Here is a 19,841-nt window from a genome sequence, read left to right as displayed (position 1 = left end):
TGGTAATTTTCTGATTTTCCTTTATCATTCATGGTTATGACTCAGGATTGAATGGAACGCACACTGACTCAAGATGGATACATAAATTTTTTATATATATAAAAAAAATCCAACTAATAATCATTGTTCAAATTAATTTCAATCGTGTTTGAGCTCGAGTGCGTTACGATCATTAGCAAGCTTCTGTTCCTCCTCATATCGGGCGCTGCTGCGGGCAAAGAACTTGTCGTCCAACCACTTGCCAATGTCGGAGAATACAATGTCAAGATTCTCCGGCAATTCGCCGTAGGACAAAGAATGCCACATGCCGGGGTACAACTTGAATGTCTTGTCCGAAGACCGGGCCGATTCGTACAAGAGCTTGCTCACGGATGGATCCGTCACTTTATCTTCTTCTCCATGTAGAACAATGAATGACATAGAAACCTGTTTCAAAGATATACAAGGGAAAAAAAACCAAAGAACCCTCAACTCTAAAATAATAAATAAATAAATAAGGGTATCGTAAAATATTTCAAAATTAAAGAACAAAGGAAGTCACCTCATCAAGTCTTTTCTCCAAATCCGTACTGACTGTAAATAGTTGGTAGCTAGTTTGTAGACGTGGTCGGCCTTTGTACGTGTATGGGTTGGATCTCACCTTTTCAAACATTTTATATAAAAATATATTTTTTTAAAATAAAATTTAATTGGGTAGTTTTAAATTTACCTCTTTTACTACTTGGGGATCCCTGAAGGCAGCATCGACAATGTCTGGAGTTGGGGTGATTTTCCAACTGGGGATTACTCTGGCCAGCGAAGACAATACTTTGATAACCAATGGGCTTGGCCTCATTTCTTCCGCAATCTGCATGCGTCAATCATCGAATTTTAATCATTGTGATTTGCATGAAACGGTTTTTAAAAGCTCGAGAACTTTGAATTTAAGATCTCGTCTTAAATTTTGAATTCTTGAGATCGAAAAATTGTTTGTTTTTTTAAGTATGTTATAATAGATATTTTGTAACTGTGTGCAGTGAAATGACGACACACCTTACACATTGGAGCAATGAGGATGCCACCATCCCAATACTCAGGCTTCTTCCTGTGTAGACGTAGCACCATGGCCCCTCCCATAGATTCTCCCATTAATATTCTCATCTTTTTTTTATTCTCTTTCCTTTCTGCCAAAACAATATTTTATGTTTATATATCAAATAGATGAGTTGATCTGATCCATATTTATATTAAAAACAATATTTTTGACATAAAAAATTAATATTTTTGTATGGATTGAATTAGATTGGAGATCGGAAATTAACACATGGAATTATCTCGAAATAGTTTTGTGAAATAACTAATAAACTTCAAGTAAATAAAATAAAGTTAACAACTAATTATTAGTCAAATAAGCATATCCTAATCGCACGCCGGTCCCCACACATTAAGGGATTGGCTAAATCTTTTAATATTTTCCTGCTTCTCATATCATAATACCTTTGTTGCGACGACACCAATAATGACAGTTTAAGTTAATTAAATACTTTTAAAGTCTTAATGAACTTCAATGACAACTCAACTGGAACATGATAGTTTCCAACATGTATAATTCTTTTGACAAAAACTTGTGTGAAACGATCTCACGGATCGTATTTTATGAGACAGATGATTATTCATGAAAAAGTATTATTTTTATGCTAAGAGTATTACTTTTTATTGTGAATATCGGTAGGGTTGACTCGTTTCACAGATAAAGATTCATGAGACCACCTACTCGATTTTTTTTTCTAGGATACTCGTCTAGAAGCCGAACGTGTTCGTCTTGAAAATAAATTTAGATATGAATCGAATAATATTTGAAATGATCAAACTATCCCGATAAAATGAGATAGTCAATCTTCGATCAAAATTTATGACTTGGCATTATTTTTAAATACACTCAAGATGATTACCAGAGATATTTGTGAAGTGCTCGGAGAGATCATCAACAAGATCGTCGAAATTGGAGATTAATCCCAGTAAACCAGATGACTTTCCATGGCCTTCGCAATCGATACCATGAACCTCGTATCCCGCTTTCACCAGTCGGGTGGCGCATCCTGTTCGAATGAAATCAAAATCCATCGATCAGATTGAGTCGGATTAAATTGCGTTTCGATCGAAGTAAATAAGATAATATAGAATTTTGAGATAATATGTGACCTCTCATCGAGATGCTGCACTCCATGGCATATCCATGGCACAAGAAAATCAGAGCTTTTGGCTCTTCGTTTGCAGGTAACCATCTGCACGTGAAAAGCTTCGCTCCTCGCGAATTCACGATAAATTCCTGTCGAATATATAAACAAAAACCCGAGTCAGGCTATATATATATATTCATAAAATAGCTGTGTGCGTGGTAAACTTGAAAAAAAGACATGAACAACAGCGTTCACCTCCTCATATTTGAATCTGTCCATTTGATTCTCCTGCAAGAAACAACAATCTTAATCAAAACGGGACGTTTCCGGCGGATTAAATAAATAAAATCCATAAAACAATGAAGGGTTTTGATGATCAAATGGAATTAAGATTCATACCATTGGATTAAAATAGATTATTGGAACAAGATGTTAAAAAAGATGATCAAAGAATTTGACCAAGAACCTTGTATGGTATAGTATTTCAAGAAAATATGATTGGGGGACTTATATTTTATATTCTTGTGGTGTACTAGTGGGATAGAATATGAAAAGGGGATAAGGGATTGGAATTCAAGAATTGGTCATGTGTGGATAGCTATTTATACCATGACTAGTTCTCTTTGGAACGGTCTCACGAATCTTTATCTGTGAGACGGATCAACTCTATCGATATTCACAACAAAAAGTAATATTCTTAGCATAAAAAGTAATATTTTTTCATGGATGACTTAAATAAAATATCTGTCTCACAAAATACTACCCGTGAGACCGTCTCACACAAATTTTTGTCATATACAAAATTACTCGTTCATGATTGCCTCATTTGTATTGCCTATTTATGAAAGGACACTCATCCTTTTTGAATATTGGTGGGGTTAATTAGTTCTTCTATGGCTCCGACTTTCCTTCATCGACTCGGTATTAAACGCAAATGGGCTAATTACTTTTAAATTGGACGATCATGACGTGGAATTTGTTTTGTCGAGTGTGATATAATGACATAAATATCTTTGGATAATACTGAGATTTAAATTCGATATCAGATAAAACGACAAGATGTCAAAAAATATGATCAAAGAGTTTCAAAATGTGTTGATTTAATACATCGATGGTTCAACATCATTTTTTTCGTGCAAGTGTTTTATTCTAATTTTCGATTTTAATTCTTCCTTCTCGAACTTTTAAACTCTTCGGTCCAAATCAGCAACAATTATAAACACCAATTGCTATTTTCTCTTTGACACAATATTACAGAGTAAGTTAACATTCACAAAAATTCACGTGATACGATTCATGAATAAAATAGATTTTTTATTTAGATCTATTATAAAAAATATTATTTTTTTATTGTAAATAAGTAGAAGATAGATTTGAGTTTTTTTTAATTAACTTATTTAAGAATAAAAATAAAATTGAAATCTTAAATTCCAAATAACTTCATCCAAATGTAACCTTGATGTTGTGTTTGGGGAGAATTATTTTAAATCTATGAATTTCGATTATATTTTTATTTTTTACAACAGGCATGCTTATCGGTTCCACCGGACCGGTTCCTACTGGTTCTCGATCCGGTGAGTTCGGAACCGGTCCGAATCGGTTAGGAACCGGTTTCGAACTGATTCCGGTTCCAAGATGAAAAACTTAGAACCAATCCAAACCAAGACCGGTTCGACTTCTAATAAACCGGTTCCGGTTCGATTTAAACCGGTTCCGGTTCGATTTAAACCGGTTCCGAACTCTAATTTATTATATTTTACTATATAATTAAAATTAGTAATATTAATGGACAATTTTTTATTTAGTATTTTGATTGCAAATAATTGTGATTACATAAAAAAAAATTTAACAGAATAACTTAAATATTTATTTTTACAATTGAACATCTAAAATTCATCACGATTTATTAAAATATATTTGGAATATTCTGGATCTTCGTCGGAACTTGAGCTTTGGAATTCGTCGATCGCACCAGAGGTCCTATTCTTTTTTCTGCTGCAAACCAATCTTGTAGACACGTTAACATGGAAAGTGTTTCTGGCTTTAAATTAGTTCTTTGGTCACCAATGATCCTTCCACATACTGAAAATGCTGATTCGGAAGCAACACTTGAACTTTGAATGGGTAGGACATCTCTTGCAATTGCATATAACACTGGATAAAGTTTAGAATTTGCTTTCCACCAATCAAGAACATCGAAATTATCCGTAGTCTCAATATATTGACTTAGATAAATTTGAATCTCATTGTAATTGGTTGTTGTCACCGATTTTTTCCTTTGAACTTTTGTCGTTTCAAACTTTGAAAAAAGTTCAGTGCTCCACTTTTGCTCTTATATGTCGGCATCTCCTCCGACTGCGTACTCGGTTCATCACATTGTTCACTAGCATACAAATCAAACAATTCTTGGAGAGAATGCATGATTGACTTCTTTTGATCGTCAACATTCTTCTCAAGAAATTTAGCATAATATTCAAAAACACGTGTAATCCTCCTTGATTTTGAGTAGGATCAAGTAATGTTGCTAAACGATGCACAATTGGGATAGTTTCCCAATATTTTAAAAATTTGTTTTCCATATTTGAAACAAAATCACGCATAACAGAATCATCGCGATATTCAATAAATTTATAAAACATATTGAAAAGCAAAGGTAGAAACATGGTTGAAGTATGGTAGTTAATGCCAGAAAATTTTTCGGTTGCTTCTTTAAAAATTTCTAACAAAGAAACACATTTACTCAAAATATTTCAATTATCGTCAGTTAGCATTAAAGATTGTGTTGTAATATTATTATAATATGGAGTAACTAAATCTTGAAAACGTAATAAATATGAAGCAAGTGATATAAAGAATTCCATCTAGTTTCAATAGGAAGAGGAAATTTTTTAAATTTAATTCCGGTTGATTCGACTAGTATTTTTCAGTCACGTTCATATCTTCTTTCACGTAATAATTTCTCACATAATTTGAATTTTTCTATTACAGTGGACATTTGTTCATCACAGGCACATTTAACACATAAGTTGATAATATGACACGCACATCTAACATGAAGCAAATTACCTTCTAAAATTGGTTTTAGTGAATCTTTAAGATATTTAATTGCAAGAGTATTGGCACTCGCATTATCTAACGTTATCGACATTATTTTATTTTGTATGCCATAATTCTTAACAACAATTAAAATATATCTGGCTATAGTGTATGCGTTGTGAGACGATTCTAAACGATCTAGCGCTAAAATTCTTTTTTGCATAGTCCAAGTTTCGTCAATCCAATGACATGTAACAACAAGATATGATTCATATTTTAAATTAGTCCAAATATCAGTTGTTAAACTAACTCTACAAGAAATATTTGAAAGATGTGATTTTAATGTTTCTTTATATTATTTGTAAATATCAAAACAATATTTCTTAAGTATGTGCCTAGAAATATTGTGAAAACCAGGTTGAATAGTAATAGTAAATTCAACAAAACCTTCTTGTTCAGCTATTATAAAAGGTTGACAACATGTGGTAACAAATTTTACGATGGCTTTCCGAGAAATTTCTTTTGTAATTGCAAAAGCTTTACCACTAAAAGGATTAATTTGTTGTTGTATTGGTTCCCTACCGAATGATTGTAGCGTATCAGGGTCAAGTTTATGTACCTTAACTAAATGTTTTTTCAAAGTACCGGTACCACCGGAACCACCACCCGTTTTGTAAGAATACCGCGTTTTGCAAATTTTACAAACGGCAAAAGAGTTATTCGTGCCTTGTTGTTCAATATCAAAGTGATCCCAAACTTTGCTTCGCTTTGCACGGGCAGTCGTCGTGTTCGTTGACATTGTGTTGCTTGCTCGAGTAGACGATGGCGTCCCTACATCTTTGTTGGGGAGTTCAATGGCTTCTTCATCCTCGTGGCCAGGTTCGACTTCATCAAAGTCGGGGATGTAGTCCAAAATGTTCACCAAAGTCGGGAGCGTATTCGCCACCACCACCACGACGGTTTGAAAATGATGCCATTGAAATTAGAATTATTTATTTGAGTAAATTGCGAAATAATAAATAAATAACAATAAAAATAATACGGATTATAGATAAAATTATAACACAATTATTGAATATATTTGGAGAAATGATATCAAAGAAATATATCGATTGTAGAGAAATGAGAAGTTGAGAGAAAATTGATATGTGAAATATAAAAAATGACTTGTATTTATAGATGATTTTGAAGGTAAAAAATAAAATAAAATAATTGAAGTTTGGCCCCCAAATGAAAAAAAATGGCACATTTGGCAAAAAGGCCTTTATTTATTTATTTTTTTAAAAAAATTCGGTTACCGGGTATGGGTCCGGTTCCAGGGTCGGTTCCGGATTCGGCCCGGAACCGGTTCGGAACCGGATCCGGAACGGGTTGAATCGGTTGAGAAAATGCTGAACCTGTTCAAACCACAAGTTAATGGATTGTACATGGTTTCGGGTCCGGTTCTCACATACCGGATCCGGTTCTGGGCTTATCGGACCGGTTCCGGACGGTTCTGGCCCGAACAGGTCCGTTAAGCATGCCTAGTTTACAATGAAATAATAGATAAGTTAATTATTTATACATTAAAAAGACAAAGTAAAATATATTTCGAATAACGCTATTATTGGGTGAACTTGAAGTACATTAATATGAAATACTACATAAACATGTGAGAAGTTGATTTGAATTTTATGGTCTTACTTATCTAAATAAAAAAAATACATTTGAAGTATACGAAGTTGAAATCCATCAATCCAATTATCCAAATGAAATAAATTTATAGTACTTTTTTTCATTGAAGTTTTAGTTGTTTTAGAAGGATGATATTGACTCATCCTAATGATCTAAACTTACATCTGATTATTAGATTAGTGATAGTTAATTATAGTTTGTTACAGCTGTAATTATTTTTCCATTTCATTGTATATATACTAATTTCAATGGTCTAACACTAATGTCATCAACAATTTGATTAAGGATAGTTTTACCTCTGAACATAGTTGTGTGATTAAGTCAAGATTGGAAGCAAGAGGTGGTCGTGTTTGTCACTTTGTTGGCATGATTACATGAATTTTTTTTACAAGATCAATTTGTTTCCTTGATGGTTTTAGGTGGAGACAAAAACAGAAGTTGCAATGATACAGTGATAGAGGAGAAGAAGAGGATGCTTTATTTTATTTATATTCCATGGATTCAGTAAAGCTTCCCAAAGTTTATACTCCCTCAGTTCACTTCGTTACCGTTTGGGGAAGTGATACTTCCCTTTCTCATTCACGCCTAAAAAATGCTTGACAGAATGCTATCTTTCTGATTTCAATGAAGTTGCAGTGTGGGTTCATTTTTGTGTTGATCTACTCATCTATGGTTAGCTCATGTATTTTTCGAATGAAAGTTGAGTTAACAAAATTTTGGTGGGACGTTCCTTCCAGTTTCTTGCATTATAATTATATTATCTGTAACTCTTTTGCAGAAACGTGAGGATAGAGAAATCAAATTATGTGGACTCTTATCAGCAGCTGGATTAAGTGCTTGTCATTCCTTAAGGGAGATTCCTGATTATCAATGGGAAAATTATGCAGTTACGACACTCATTGACTGCAGCTCGATTCTTGATCCAGTGGTTAGTAGCAATCATATTGGTAAGTGATTATGGAATTAGTGGTAGTCTACTATCCATGATATCTGGTTTAGATTAGAAACCTGTTAGAAACTGGATGATACACTGATTATTAAAACTGGAACCGAAAACAAGACTAGTGTAGTTCGAATTTGTCCTTTATCAAACACAAACATGGAATACTCTTATCATGTCTTAAACAACCACATCAGAACTGTAACTGATTAGTGAGGTTTTATAAACGTAATATAACAATCTACCATTTCATATGTATTGAAATGGATTCTTTAAAAGTGGGTTGTGATCCATATTATTTTAACTCTTATTCCATTTTACTTGAAATTTGATCACGAGAAAATAGTTAAAATGTCTTAAAAATCAAGACCTCATTTGTAAAGACTAATCTGAAAGATTCAAATCCCTTAAATTCTTGCCTTCCCTTCAATCTAGGTTCATTGACCTCTCATCCCCCTCTGCTCCTTAATACATCCTCGATCTTGACATCTCGATACATCCGAACTGCAGTTTTATCCGTCTTCGAGGACCCCGTTGCCAATAATTCCAGCAAACTGGATGAGGCTATTGGATTAAAAGACTCCATTGGCTGTGAGGGAGCAAATGCGGGAATTTGTAGATGAAATGAAACGGATTGATTTGGAGGATGGATTTTGAGGCTAAGGCAGTGTTGAACTTCCTTCTGTGTATAAAAGATAGTTTTTTTTTTTTTTTTTTTTTTTTTTTTTTTCGAGGTGTTCCCTTAGCCCATTTATGTATTACTTGGGGGATGCACCTTTTCGGACAACTATTATTTCTACTTGATAAAAAACAAATATGGCTGGCCTCTCATTTTGTCTCTTTTTAGTAGTTTTGTTGTTGTTTATACATGAATATCCAGTTTAGTCTTAGACCTATTTTTGTCTCCTGATTGTTAAAACAGTTGTTGCAGGACTGATATTAAAATTTTGCTTGAAGTTTGTAAAAAAATTTGGTTGCATTTGAATTAAACGATTTGATTAAGAGGGGATGATTTGATTAGAGAAAAAACAAAAACTTGTGTGAGATGGTCACACAAGTCATATTTTGTGAGACAGATAAATATTTGTGAGATCGTCTCACAAGAGACCTACTCTAGAGAAAATATATGAATAATTGATTTGAAATAACATCTATCAAGAAAGATATATTTTAAATATATCACAAATTAGAAAGTGCTGTTACATTTTCATGAACAATATGTATATAATAAAGAGATGTATTTGAAATCCAATCAAAATGTGTATTTGAATTCCAATCAAAATGTGTACTATATTTTCTTTACACCTCTTACTTAAATTGCTATTTTGAAGAGACCACTGGGCTGTCTCATCCCCTCTCAGATTAGCTGGCTCTCCGAGTTCAAATCTCCCACGTGTGTTGTAATAAAAAAAATATTGCTATTTTGAAAAAAAATAATAATAAAAAATTCCCCTCTCTAAATATAATGTTTAGCTCCGCCCTTGAATTCAAGTGCATTTTTGTTAATTTATGCAGATGTAATAATAATTGTAATGATTTTGAAATGTCAACATTCAGATAATTTTTCAAATTCATTTTTAAAATCTTTCCACAAATCAAATCATAAGCACGACTTTGAATAATTTGCATTCAGATTAATGTAACTAATTTAGTGAACTTTAATATGAAATTTACTAAATATTTGTTTATCATAACTTTTAGCCATTTTGGTCAAAGTCTTCTAAATCAAAAAATATTGGCAAAAGATGCGTAATGACCACATAATAAGAATATAAGATCATAGAAATATTAAACTTTACCTATGTATATCATGATAATTTATGTATATCATATGTGTGTTCATCAAATATTTGTTCCAATATTATCTTTAAAGTCAGACATGATCTCATCCTATTTCCAGCTAATAAATTTACATTTCTAAGAAACAATGGATCGATCACGTAAAATCCTATTCCACACCAAAGGCGGATCCAACTTGGTGACGCTTTCAAAATTTTGTTTAGAAACTTGACTATATCGCGTGTTTTGTTTCTAAAAATTCGAGTTTCAACGATCATCTGTATGTGTTCCTAGATGAACTCTTCGACCAACTCTCCGAGATCGAACCTTCCCATTGCAGCACCCCACAACGCTCATCACTTCTCGGAATGCAGCGACACTACATGGTACCACTAGGCCGTTTCTCTGGTCGAACCCGAACTCGTTGTATGCCTTCTCTAACATCATTTTGAACAAAGGGTGGTTGAGATAGCTGGTCGGCACCATGAATCTTTGCCTATCTTCGCCTACGTACACGGCAAAAGTTCCGGTGGTAGAGGGACTCATGGTGGCGGTAGGGGATGATCCTCCGTCGACATTATATCTTAGGAGACACTCGGAATGCGATGATTCGGGTTCGCCGGCATTGCGGAATGATCTAACTTTCTTGGCTAGTCTCTTCATCGATCCAAGTTTTTTGCCCAACATTTTTTGAGACGGAGAGAACAATGGTTTGAGGCTCTGTATTGTAGGATAATGGGAATAGTTTTGTTGCATTGGGGGATAGTTTTATAGCGAGGCGGCAAGAGGGACAACTTCTGACTTTTGAAATAGGTCACGGGAGCTAATGATTTCCATAGTTCATTGTCCGAACATATTTTTCAACAACCGGAAACAACTATCTAGCTGTTGGAATCAAATTATACTGTAGCCTTAAATTGAATTCAAATTCTTTTTTATATATATTTTTTTTGAATTTTCATATATTGACGTTGAATAATAATAGTAATAAACATAATAGTGTCCCCTTAATTTATCTCCAAATCACTCAATCATGTATAATATTTTTGTACGAGTTTAATGTTAATCATAATTATATATCTTTATCGAATTTACAATTTGTATCTCCTTTCACTGCCTCAAACATTACCTTAATAATGATTATCTTAATTCATAAATTAACCAGTGGGTAGGTCTCTTGTGAAACAGTATCACGAATCTTTATCAGTGAGACGGGCCAACCCTACCGATATTCACAATTAAAAGTAATACTCTTAGCATAAAATTGTAATAATTTTTCATGGGTGACCCAAATAAGAGATTTGTCTCACAAAATAAGACCCGTGAGACCGTCGCACACAAATTTTTGCCAAACCTAATTATGTAAAATCTTTCTATACAAAAACACAACCTGATTTTAGTATTCAACTGGATTGTTAACCAAAAGTCTAGCAAATCAATTCTTAATTTGAGTATTTAATTAACCTCTCAACTTGGAATAAAACCCTCATCAACCACCTTAAATGGTTGAGGGGAGCACATTTTTAATTACGTGCAATAGACGGCTGAATTTTATATATTGTGTCTCGTAAAGTGTAATCAATGATTTGTTGAAGGTTGTTAGTTCCTCTAATTAATTTTGGACATAAATCGAAATATGATTGAATTAATTTGCTATATCTATTTAGTGATTTTCTTTCATATATGTATAAAAAAATTAAAATTTAATAAGTAGGATATAATTGATATTAAAATAAAATGTTTATACAAACAGATTATGTTTAAGAAGTGTACTTTTATATATATATATTTCTTTGGATGATTGGATTTGGTCAAACGAGATTGATTGGAATTTCTTGTTCTTAAATAAATACTAAAATTTCGAAATTCCCAATATAACAGATAAAAAACAAAAAAATTCTAGTTTGTCGTTTGAAATGGTTTATTTGCATAAATGGTGGAAATGAAAGTAAACAAAGACGGCAAATGCTGGCCTTGTGGTTCAAAGATAGAATTGGAAATGATAACGAAAATGACCTTTTAGGACTTGAAATTGTCGATAAAAGCAACTCCCGATGGTTGGTTTTGGTGAGTCCCATCCAAGATAATTTATGAGAAGAATCTTTGGTTACAAATTAATGAGTATGTCTTTGTAAGACGGTGTGACGAATTTTTATCTGTGAGACATGTCAATCATACTGATATTCACAATAAAAAGTAATATTCTTAGCATAAAAAGTAATATTTTTCATTGATGACCCAAATAAGATATTTGTCTCACAAAATAAGACATGTGAGACCGTCTCACAAAAGTTTTTATCAAAATTTAATAAATTGAAATCTTATAATTAATTTTTTTCCCCAAAAAAATAAATGAGTTGTCTCATACAAATACAAATCAAATTTCTGAGTCTGCCCTTATGCTCTGAAGTGGATCGATGAGATATAAATATCGAAATATAAATAATTAAATGTCAAATATAATTTCTTGAAAGTTGTTTCCTTTTGTTAGAATGGAAATTAGTGAAAACCAAAGTCGTGCCAAAAAAATCAACAAGCCCATACGTGGAAGACTTTGGCATGATTATAAGCAACTTGTTTAATAGAAAAAAATATATATAGTAAAAAATTCATAAATTGATATTTGATAAATTAATAATATTTAAAAATAATATTTTTTTTTCTCGATCTCGACTTGAGTTAGTGTGTCAAATTAATAATTTCCATAAATTAATAAATAATAATTATCTGGAAGACTCATGTATAAAATTATACTCCCTTCAATGTCATAAATTAATAATTTTCTAAAATTACATACATAAATATGAAATTTTGGTAAAATATGATTATATTATTGTTTGTTTTTTCATGATATTTAATTATATTGTTGTTCTGTTTATACAGTAAATCATATTTTATTATTAAGTACAATAAATATTATTGAATTAATAAAAAATATAATATACTTATTTTTATAAATATAAATGTAAAAATAATTTTTATTTATACTAATTCAAAGAATATGATGCATACGTTGATGTAACACGATGAATTTTTATGCAATTCAATTTAAGTTAGCTGAATAAAAAAAATTATATAAAATGATAAGTTATTAATTTTTCGATTAATTAATGCATCACTAAATTAATAAAACTTCACGGTCTCGACATTATTTAATCTATATAGATTTTATTGTTATTTTTGTTACATATTTTGTAATTCACTTGTACATAAATCATAAGAAATTAATAAATTTCAAATTAATATACTTTCTATAGCAAAATTATTTGACTATAATCATTTTTTTAAAAAAAAAATCAACTTGAAACGCCGGAGGTATAAAATTGGATAAGTAAAAATAGATTATATATGATTTGAATGATCTAAAATTGAACATACTAACTTACATAATTTTTTATAAAGAAAATAAATCAATCAAATTTGATTAATATATAACCATATACATTTATAAGAAAAATGAAACTTAAATTGCAATACTCAAAAAAAAAAAAAAATGAAACTCAAATTATCGAGGACATTAAAAATAAATTCAAAATGAGAATTTTTCAGGACCTTATAATGTACTTGAAACACGGATATTCTCCGATAAATTTGATTGCAGAAACTTCCAAATTGGAAGAATTCAGAAATTTTTATATTCAAAACCAATTGGTAGAATATTTTCAATCATCATTATTGGTTTTTTTTTATATAGTAAAAACCCATTATTTAATTTTTAATATTTTAATTGAATATGTATAGTATGGTTGACTGACTTGGTTATTTTAATTTTTTTTTTAAAAAAAAATTATGGCCAATCATTATTATTATTATTTCAAAACATAATTGGATGAGGAAATTAGAAATCAAGCATTGAAGCAGTGTTTGACTTGAGCAAGTGACCGATACATTTTCGAATGTAATACCGGGCTTGTACAATATGATTTACTTGATTTGTGTGACTTACAGACTATTACGTTAGCTCGAAAGTTTATCTAATGTGTAACGAAGACAAACGACTTTGTGTTCCGATGTCGTAAAATAAACCCAGAAATCAAATTTTATTTGACCATTTCTATGTTTTTAATTATTTGTTGATAATACGGATGTACATAAATAGATTATATATGTTACTAAAATAATTTAATTTTCATGTATATTTTTGCTAAAGAATATATAAAAAACATAAGATATATCTGAGATTTAAATTATGATTCTAACATGGAGTATACAAAACCTGCATCAATCGGTATATTCTGATTTTAGGCTCGATGTAGCACAAATTGATCGGGCAACTTACTATCCCCTCTCCAACTTGAGACGATGCTTAGGAAAATTAAAGGACCAATTTGATATATTATTATTGCTCAAAGTTTTCAACTTAAAGCCAGTCCGCAATTGGATTGTTTCCGGTCGTACCGAAGAATAACGGCTATGGGTTATGAGTCTTCCGATGTCGTAAAAAAAATTAGATTAATAAGTTGTGTTAAATACTATATATTTTAACTTCATTATATTTTCTCACTTACAAGTTTTCCATTTCGATTAAAAAAAACTTATTGTTCATAATTTTGCAGATCATTTTGAGATGATTTACTTTAGGTTCGATCAAAAGCATTCCAGTTAGATTATCTCTGTTAATAATTGATTTCGTTGTTGAGCAATTAAATTACTTACCTTGTAACGACTGCAGCACCTGTCGCAGAGACTGCATCTCCAATATCAATATAATTAACGTAAGAGTAAATCTATTGTGCAACGATCTCACGGAAGTTGATCGATTAATATTTATAGATAAAAGTAATATTTTTTGCATAAAAATAATAATTTTTATGAGTCGAAAAGTGCAAGAGATTCGTCTCATAAAATTGTCATTGTATTTTTAATTTTTTTTTATAAAAATCAAGAAATTAGTAAAATTTTTGGGAAAAAAATTTAAATAAGAAATAATAAAATATATAGAATACATGAAGAAGTCGAAATTAATATATCAATGAGGAGATTAGCCGGCTGTGGTTGCCGTTTTGTGCGTTTGCCGGCTTTCTTCTTCTACATACGCACGCCGTGACTATCGGCGTTTTGGAGCACCTTCCGTTCAAGGTATGAAATTCATCTCGGCCGCCGTTTCCGTTAAGGTGTCAGCTTAGCGCGTGAATCTAATTTCACCGTAAGCATTGTTTATTGATTAACCAATTTCTGCGATTTAATGATTAAATTCGAGTTTCTTGTTAAATCGCTCGCAGTACCCTGTTTGCTATTCTTCTCATGCGAAGAAGGATTCCCGGAATGAATTTACATTGCTTCGAACGGAAATTCTTTCGCTCTCCTCCCCCTTTGACTCCAATTCAGCTCCCTTCTCCAATGTGATTCCCTCTTTAATTAATTTTCATACGTTCTTTATGAAAAATGTATTGTTGGTAAATGTTGAATTTGTTTGCTTGTTGCTTGCCTTGCTTGGATGATTAGGGAGACTCATTTATGGTATGTGAAACCTTGTGAAGTGAGGAGTGAATCATTGTTAAGTCAGTATTGGGATATTCTATCTCCATGTGAGAAGAAGACCGTGTTGGGAATGAAAGGAGATGAGCTGAGGAAGAGTGCGCTGTTATCGCGTGCCTTGGTTCGGACTACTATAGCCAGATGTATGTTCTAATTTTCCATCCCAATGTTGAAAGTCTTGTTTTAGTTTAAATGTTCGAGTATTTTTTTCTTTATACTTATGCAAAATGTGGTTTTGCGATCGAAGAGTTTTTGCTCTCCTTCCCCAAATCCTGGGTCCAGCCTGCACTCCCCTGTGTAGAAAAGACCTTATTTTTGCTGGAAGAATATATTTCTTCTTTTATTGATATAACTTATGGCATTCCTGATTAGATTGGTTTTTTTGTAGATCAGATGAATTCACAAGTTGGTCCCCAATCACTGAAATTCCAAAAAAACTCTTACGGAAAGCCCGAGGTTAGACTGTTTATTTTATATGATTTTAATAATCTTTAATTTTCTAGTATCATCATGCTGCAAAGCTTTCCTCACAACCACTTGGGGCTATATATTGGCAGGTAGATTGGGGTTTTAGCGATGACTGTCAGCCACCTCCGGTGCATTTCAATATCTCACACACGTCGTCTTTGGTAGCTTGTGGAGTGACCATCAATTCTCAAGTAGGTCACTATATCATTTTTGTTGTCGAGATTCATGCACTTGATTTTATTTTTCATCACTGCTGCTAAGTCAGCTGAAACACATTTGTGTTTTGATTTTCAAGTATAGATTGGTATTGATGTGGAAGAAAAGCACCGGAGTATCAAGCATAGTATTTTGTCTTTTGCTAAGAGATATTTCTCAGAACATGAAGTTCAATTTTTAGCCACTCTTACTGACCCGGAAGTCCAGCGCCAGGAGTTTATCAAGCTGTGGACACTCAAGGTCTTACTGACAATTAGATTGAGCCTCATGTCATCTAACTAAGTATATGTTTCTAGTCCTTACGAAATCAAACCAGAAAATTTATGCGAAATGCCCATTCTCCGGTTGGTGATATTTCACTGAGACTTGTTGATTTCAGGAGGCATATGTCAAAGCATTAGGGAGGGGTTTTTCTGGCGCACCTTTCAAAACGTTCACCATTCGCTTTAATGGTGTAACTGGTGAAACCGTTCATAGACTGAAGGATTTAAAATCTGAGGTATGACAGGAAATTCTCATTGGTTCCCAAAATACAATCTCTTTTTTGTAATCTCCTTAGTGTTGAAGGTCGATGCATCTTATTGTTTGACCGGCTATTTCTGTTTAGTGGATAAAATATCTTTGTAAGAATAGTGCACAATTTATTAACATGGCTTTTTTACAGGAAAAAAACATCTTTCTGCAACTGTTATTTTCATGTTGAAATTCACCAAATTCCAACTTAGCATTACTCATTACATACCAAGCACGATTCAAATCTTCACAAGTTCTCTAGTTCGTATGTAAGATATTTCCAGATCATGTTAATATTATCAATTTGTACATAATTAGAATTAGAAAATTCATAAAACTTATGTTTTAAAGTGAATAGATCAATAATATGTGACAGTTGCTTGAGATTTCGGAATGCTTGGTCTTCATTTTGATCTGTGTCCTACATTTTAGATATTGTTTGCCAACACACATGCAATCGTAGGTACCCTTTCATTATTCTTTTGATTTCAAGGGAAACATAAGATGGAAGAAAAACAGGGAAAGCAAACTAAGAGGAGTAAGGAAAGACAAAAAGATTGCTAGTCAGCTTTGTTGAATAAGTTTGAGAAAATTATCTGATTCATTTTGCTGTGGATGTGTTTTTATTGCTGCAAATCTTTATCATGTTGATTCTTCCAGAATACTTCATCGATCATGATTGGTGGTTTATCTATTTATTTACTTTCGATAAATTGTTCACAACATCTCACAATTCCTCTCAGGCTTCTGAAATAGTCGTGAATTCTATTGATGACCCCTCCAACCATACAAGCCATTGGCAATTTTTGCTCTTGGAGTTGGCTGGTTCTCATTATGCAGCGATCTGCACTGAGAGGCACAGTGCGACTGAAGGTACGACTCAAATGTGACGAACTATAAAAAAATTCAAGGTGGATAGGGGATAAATGATGCAAGTAATTTCTTGTAGGAAACAGAGACACTCCTGTAAAGTTGACAGTGTGGAAGACAATTCCATTATCAGAAGATGAACAGGTTTCTGGAACAGACAATGTTAAAACTATCCATGGCTTGGAATAGGTGGTCGATATAGTTACCTAATTTGCATATTGTCACATCGAAGTATTCTTAGAGCTCTCAATAATGTAATCTTTTTTGTACATAACCGCATATTTACAACCTTCAGATAAGAGCTTTAAAAGTGATTTTAGTCTAGGTCGAAGAAACAAGCTAAGATTAAATACAGTCGAGATTTGATCAAGTTTTGATTATCATTCGGAGTTCTCGGTATCAAGAAATATACGAGGATTTGCGCTCTATGAATCTTTAACATCCTATCTCCCGTCCTAATCGTTTGTCTCAAAAAAATCGAGCTCGCGAAAGATGAAGCAATCAATAGTTTTATATTTGAGACGATTCAAGACAAGTGAACTTGGTACTACAATTGAAAATAAAATGTTATCCTTAAAAAAAGATCAGAAAGAAATTCTTTCTTCTATGATTCTTCAGAACCTTAACAATGGCTTAGTGCAAACTACATTGGCCGACTAGCATGGTGTGACATGGCAAGAAATATTTACGAGATTCATTTGTGTTGGCATTAATGACACACAGTCGTAGGATCGGTTTGTTAGGCCAATCAATTTATTGTTAGTTAGGCCAACAATTTTCTCGGGCAGTTAAAAACCAAAGAGCTAGAAAGTAGTTACGATCCTCCTTAAAGGAAGCCTTTTCTTGGATGTATTGGCATTTGTAACTTCTTTTAAACATCCAATCCAACTCAATATTTGTTGTCCTCTCTTACAAAATTACATTAACAAAACATAACTCGAAATTGAAAAGGAAAACCTTTTAAGAATCAAAACAGGTTTTGTCCAATTATCGACACATAATGGCAAACTCGGAGGGATTTCCAGCTGCTGATGTGCAGAGAGAACTGAACCCAGGTCTGGATAAAAATTTTCAAGTTGATCCCATTTCATCAGACGTCGCTGCCTCTAAAAAAATCCAGGTATATGCGAGTATTAGGAATTTATATTTTATGTGACTTCGAATTTGAAGTCAGCATAATATCTCCAGATTTATGAAAACATTCACGACGGCAAATTTCAGCATATTTTATGTTATATTTGGATTGATAGATTTCAAATCCAACTATTTCAGTGTATTTTTTAATTTTAGAGAATCAAGATCATTATCTTCAAATCCACCCCTTGCATGTTTATATATTATTTCTTGTTAATGATGATGGATTTCAACTTCACCCAATAATGGAAACATTTAAAATTCATTCTATTATGTGTAACTTTAAATAAGTTAGATATGAATTTAAGATTTTATCTATTGTTCAATTTTAACAATAAAACTTTAATCGGAATCTATTAATTTCAAATTCATCTATCCAAATATAACCTTAGAATTTGTATACGAAGCAATTCAATTTATTTAGGCTGGAGCGTTGATGTATATATTTTTTAAAACAAATTATACAAAAATGTTTAGTTCTTTTTATTTCAGAGGAACAGCTGCTCTTTGTTACCATCAATCATCCTCTTCATGACATGTTCTTTTTCTTCAATTTGCATATGATGATACATAGCACCATATTTGTGTGTAGGAACAAATTGAAGGGACGAAAAAGGCAACAGAACAAGAAAATAAGGATGCAATGCAAAGTTTTAAAACTTCAATAATCGTTTCGGGCATCGTCGTGGTTGTGGTTGGAGCTGTGTTTGCCATAGCCAAGAAACTCAGAGAAAAATGATCCATTTTTGACAAGCTTTATATTATATTTTATGCGACTTTGGATTTTCTTTTTTATCAACTTTTTTTAATTTTTTTTTTTTTTGTATTTTGAGATGTACTTTCTACGAACGGAGTCAAGATTATTTTTATTATTGAAAATTTTGTCAGTGTTATTTTACAATGAACCTCACAAATCAAATTCGTCTCGAAATGTTGCATTGCTTGATAATCCATCAAATTCTAGCCTTTATAATGAAATTCTAGCCTTTAAAATGATACTTTTTAATTTTTATGATATTAGTTAGTAGTACATATAATCCATTAAAGCTTTAAGAATAAAATATTAATCTAAATAATATAATTTTTTTAAAAAAATAACTTATGAACGTGAAGAACATACGTGCATAGAAAAATTATTAATGTCTAAAGATCGATCCAAGATGGTGCAACAATTTACTTCAAATTTGATCAAATTAAAGCTCAAATTAAATTTTAAATAAATTGTTTGTGAGCTATATTTTCTGTAATATGCTACAAATTTAAGATATCTCTTAGTCATAGTCAATATTCCTCATTTATCATTCGTATCATTTCCCTTCATTTTATAGCAAAAATACAATGGTTCACAATTTTGGAGTGATAATATCATATAAGTCTATCTATGTATGTATGTGTGTGTATATACATACATACCTATGTGTATATACATACACACACATGCATACATATGTATATGTATGTGTGTGCGTGCGTGCCCATGTCGATTAGGTGAGATGTGTGTATAATTTACTGGATATAGATGTGTATTTTCCTTGTGAAGATTTTTGATCTGATAGAATGAGCTTGAGTGACCT

The 19,841-nt window shown here is 32.1% G+C and overlaps 4 protein-coding genes across 5 annotated transcripts; 2 read left to right on the top strand and 2 right to left on the bottom strand.

Annotated features, from left to right (window-relative positions):
• Positions 1–76: 76 nt before the first annotated feature.
• On the bottom strand, positions 77–2,731 carry LOC142529879 (caffeoylshikimate esterase-like). Its single transcript, XM_075635567.1, has 8 exons — positions 2,559–2,731; positions 2,415–2,447; positions 2,182–2,308; positions 1,932–2,078; positions 1,033–1,163; positions 710–847; positions 542–640; positions 77–426 (listed from the first exon to the last, which is right to left on the bottom strand). Exons 1-8 carry the CDS (start codon positions 2,559–2,561, stop codon positions 139–141), a joined length of 966 nt encoding a protein of 321 aa, XP_075491682.1. The 5' UTR covers positions 2,562–2,731; the 3' UTR covers positions 77–138.
• Positions 2,732–9,855: 7,124 nt separating this feature from the next.
• LOC142528514 (auxin-responsive protein SAUR22-like) lies at positions 9,856–10,251 on the bottom strand. Its single transcript, XM_075633565.1, has one exon. The coding sequence runs from the start codon at positions 10,249–10,251 to the stop codon at positions 9,856–9,858; it is 396 nt and encodes a 131-aa protein (XP_075489680.1).
• A 4,291-nt stretch (positions 10,252–14,542) lies between these two features.
• LOC142529784 (uncharacterized) lies at positions 14,543–17,561 on the top strand. Of its 2 annotated transcripts, none has more exons than XM_075635422.1 (9): positions 14,543–14,667; positions 14,811–14,930; positions 15,034–15,209; positions 15,455–15,522; positions 15,624–15,725; positions 15,835–15,990; positions 16,130–16,249; positions 17,007–17,136; positions 17,213–17,561. In XM_075635422.1, the coding sequence occupies exons 2-9, from the start codon at positions 14,833–14,835 to the stop codon at positions 17,320–17,322; spliced, it is 960 nt and encodes a 319-aa protein (XP_075491537.1). In that variant the 5' UTR covers positions 14,543–14,667; positions 14,811–14,832; the 3' UTR covers positions 17,323–17,561. The 2 variants fall into 2 exon arrangements, with proteins under 2 accessions (XP_075491537.1, XP_075491538.1); XM_075635423.1 differs by having other exon boundaries at positions 14,552–14,702.
• A 400-nt stretch (positions 17,562–17,961) lies between these two features.
• On the top strand, positions 17,962–19,186 carry LOC142529800 (uncharacterized). The gene is made up of 2 exons (XM_075635441.1): positions 17,962–18,253; positions 18,860–19,186. The coding sequence occupies exons 1-2, from the start codon at positions 18,134–18,136 to the stop codon at positions 19,004–19,006; spliced, it is 267 nt and encodes an 88-aa protein (XP_075491556.1). The 5' UTR covers positions 17,962–18,133; the 3' UTR covers positions 19,007–19,186.
• Positions 19,187–19,841: the final 655 nt, after the last annotated feature.

Source organism: Primulina tabacum, chromosome 16 (assembly GCF_025594145.1).
Source record: "Primulina tabacum isolate GXHZ01 chromosome 16, ASM2559414v2, whole genome shotgun sequence".
Taxonomy (NCBI): Eukaryota; Viridiplantae; Streptophyta; class Magnoliopsida; order Lamiales; family Gesneriaceae; genus Primulina; species Primulina tabacum.
The sequence above is the reverse complement of the archived record's forward strand: the minus strand, read 5'-3'. Positions and strand labels throughout refer to the sequence as shown.

Excerpts from the sequence above, each read along its gene's own strand:
- LOC142529879 (XM_075635567.1), bottom strand. Across the intron at positions 2,079-2,181 it reads GTGCAGCATCTCGATGAGAG|GATGCGCCACCCGACTGGTG; the intron begins GTCACATATTAT and ends TCATTCGAACAG. Across the intron at positions 641-709 it reads ATCCCCAAGTAGTAAAAGAG|GTGAGATCCAACCCATACAC; the intron begins GTAAATTTAAAA and ends ATGTTTGAAAAG.
- LOC142528514 (XM_075633565.1), bottom strand. The coding sequence starts at position 10,251 with ATGAAGAGACTAGCCAAGAAAGTTAGATCATTCCGCAATGCCGGCGAA.
- LOC142529784 (XM_075635422.1), top strand. The coding sequence starts at position 14,833 with ATGCGAAGAAGGATTCCCGGAATGAATTTACATTGCTTCGAACGGAAA. Across the intron at positions 14,931-15,033 it reads ATTCAGCTCCCTTCTCCAAT|GGAGACTCATTTATGGTATG; the intron begins GTGATTCCCTCT and ends TTGGATGATTAG. Across the intron at positions 15,991-16,129 it reads TCAAGCTGTGGACACTCAAG|GAGGCATATGTCAAAGCATT; the intron begins GTCTTACTGACA and ends TGTTGATTTCAG.
- LOC142529800 (XM_075635441.1), top strand. The coding sequence starts at position 18,134 with ATGGCAAACTCGGAGGGATTTCCAGCTGCTGATGTGCAGAGAGAACTG. Across the intron at positions 18,254-18,859 it reads CTGCCTCTAAAAAAATCCAG|GAACAAATTGAAGGGACGAA; the intron begins GTATATGCGAGT and ends ATTTGTGTGTAG.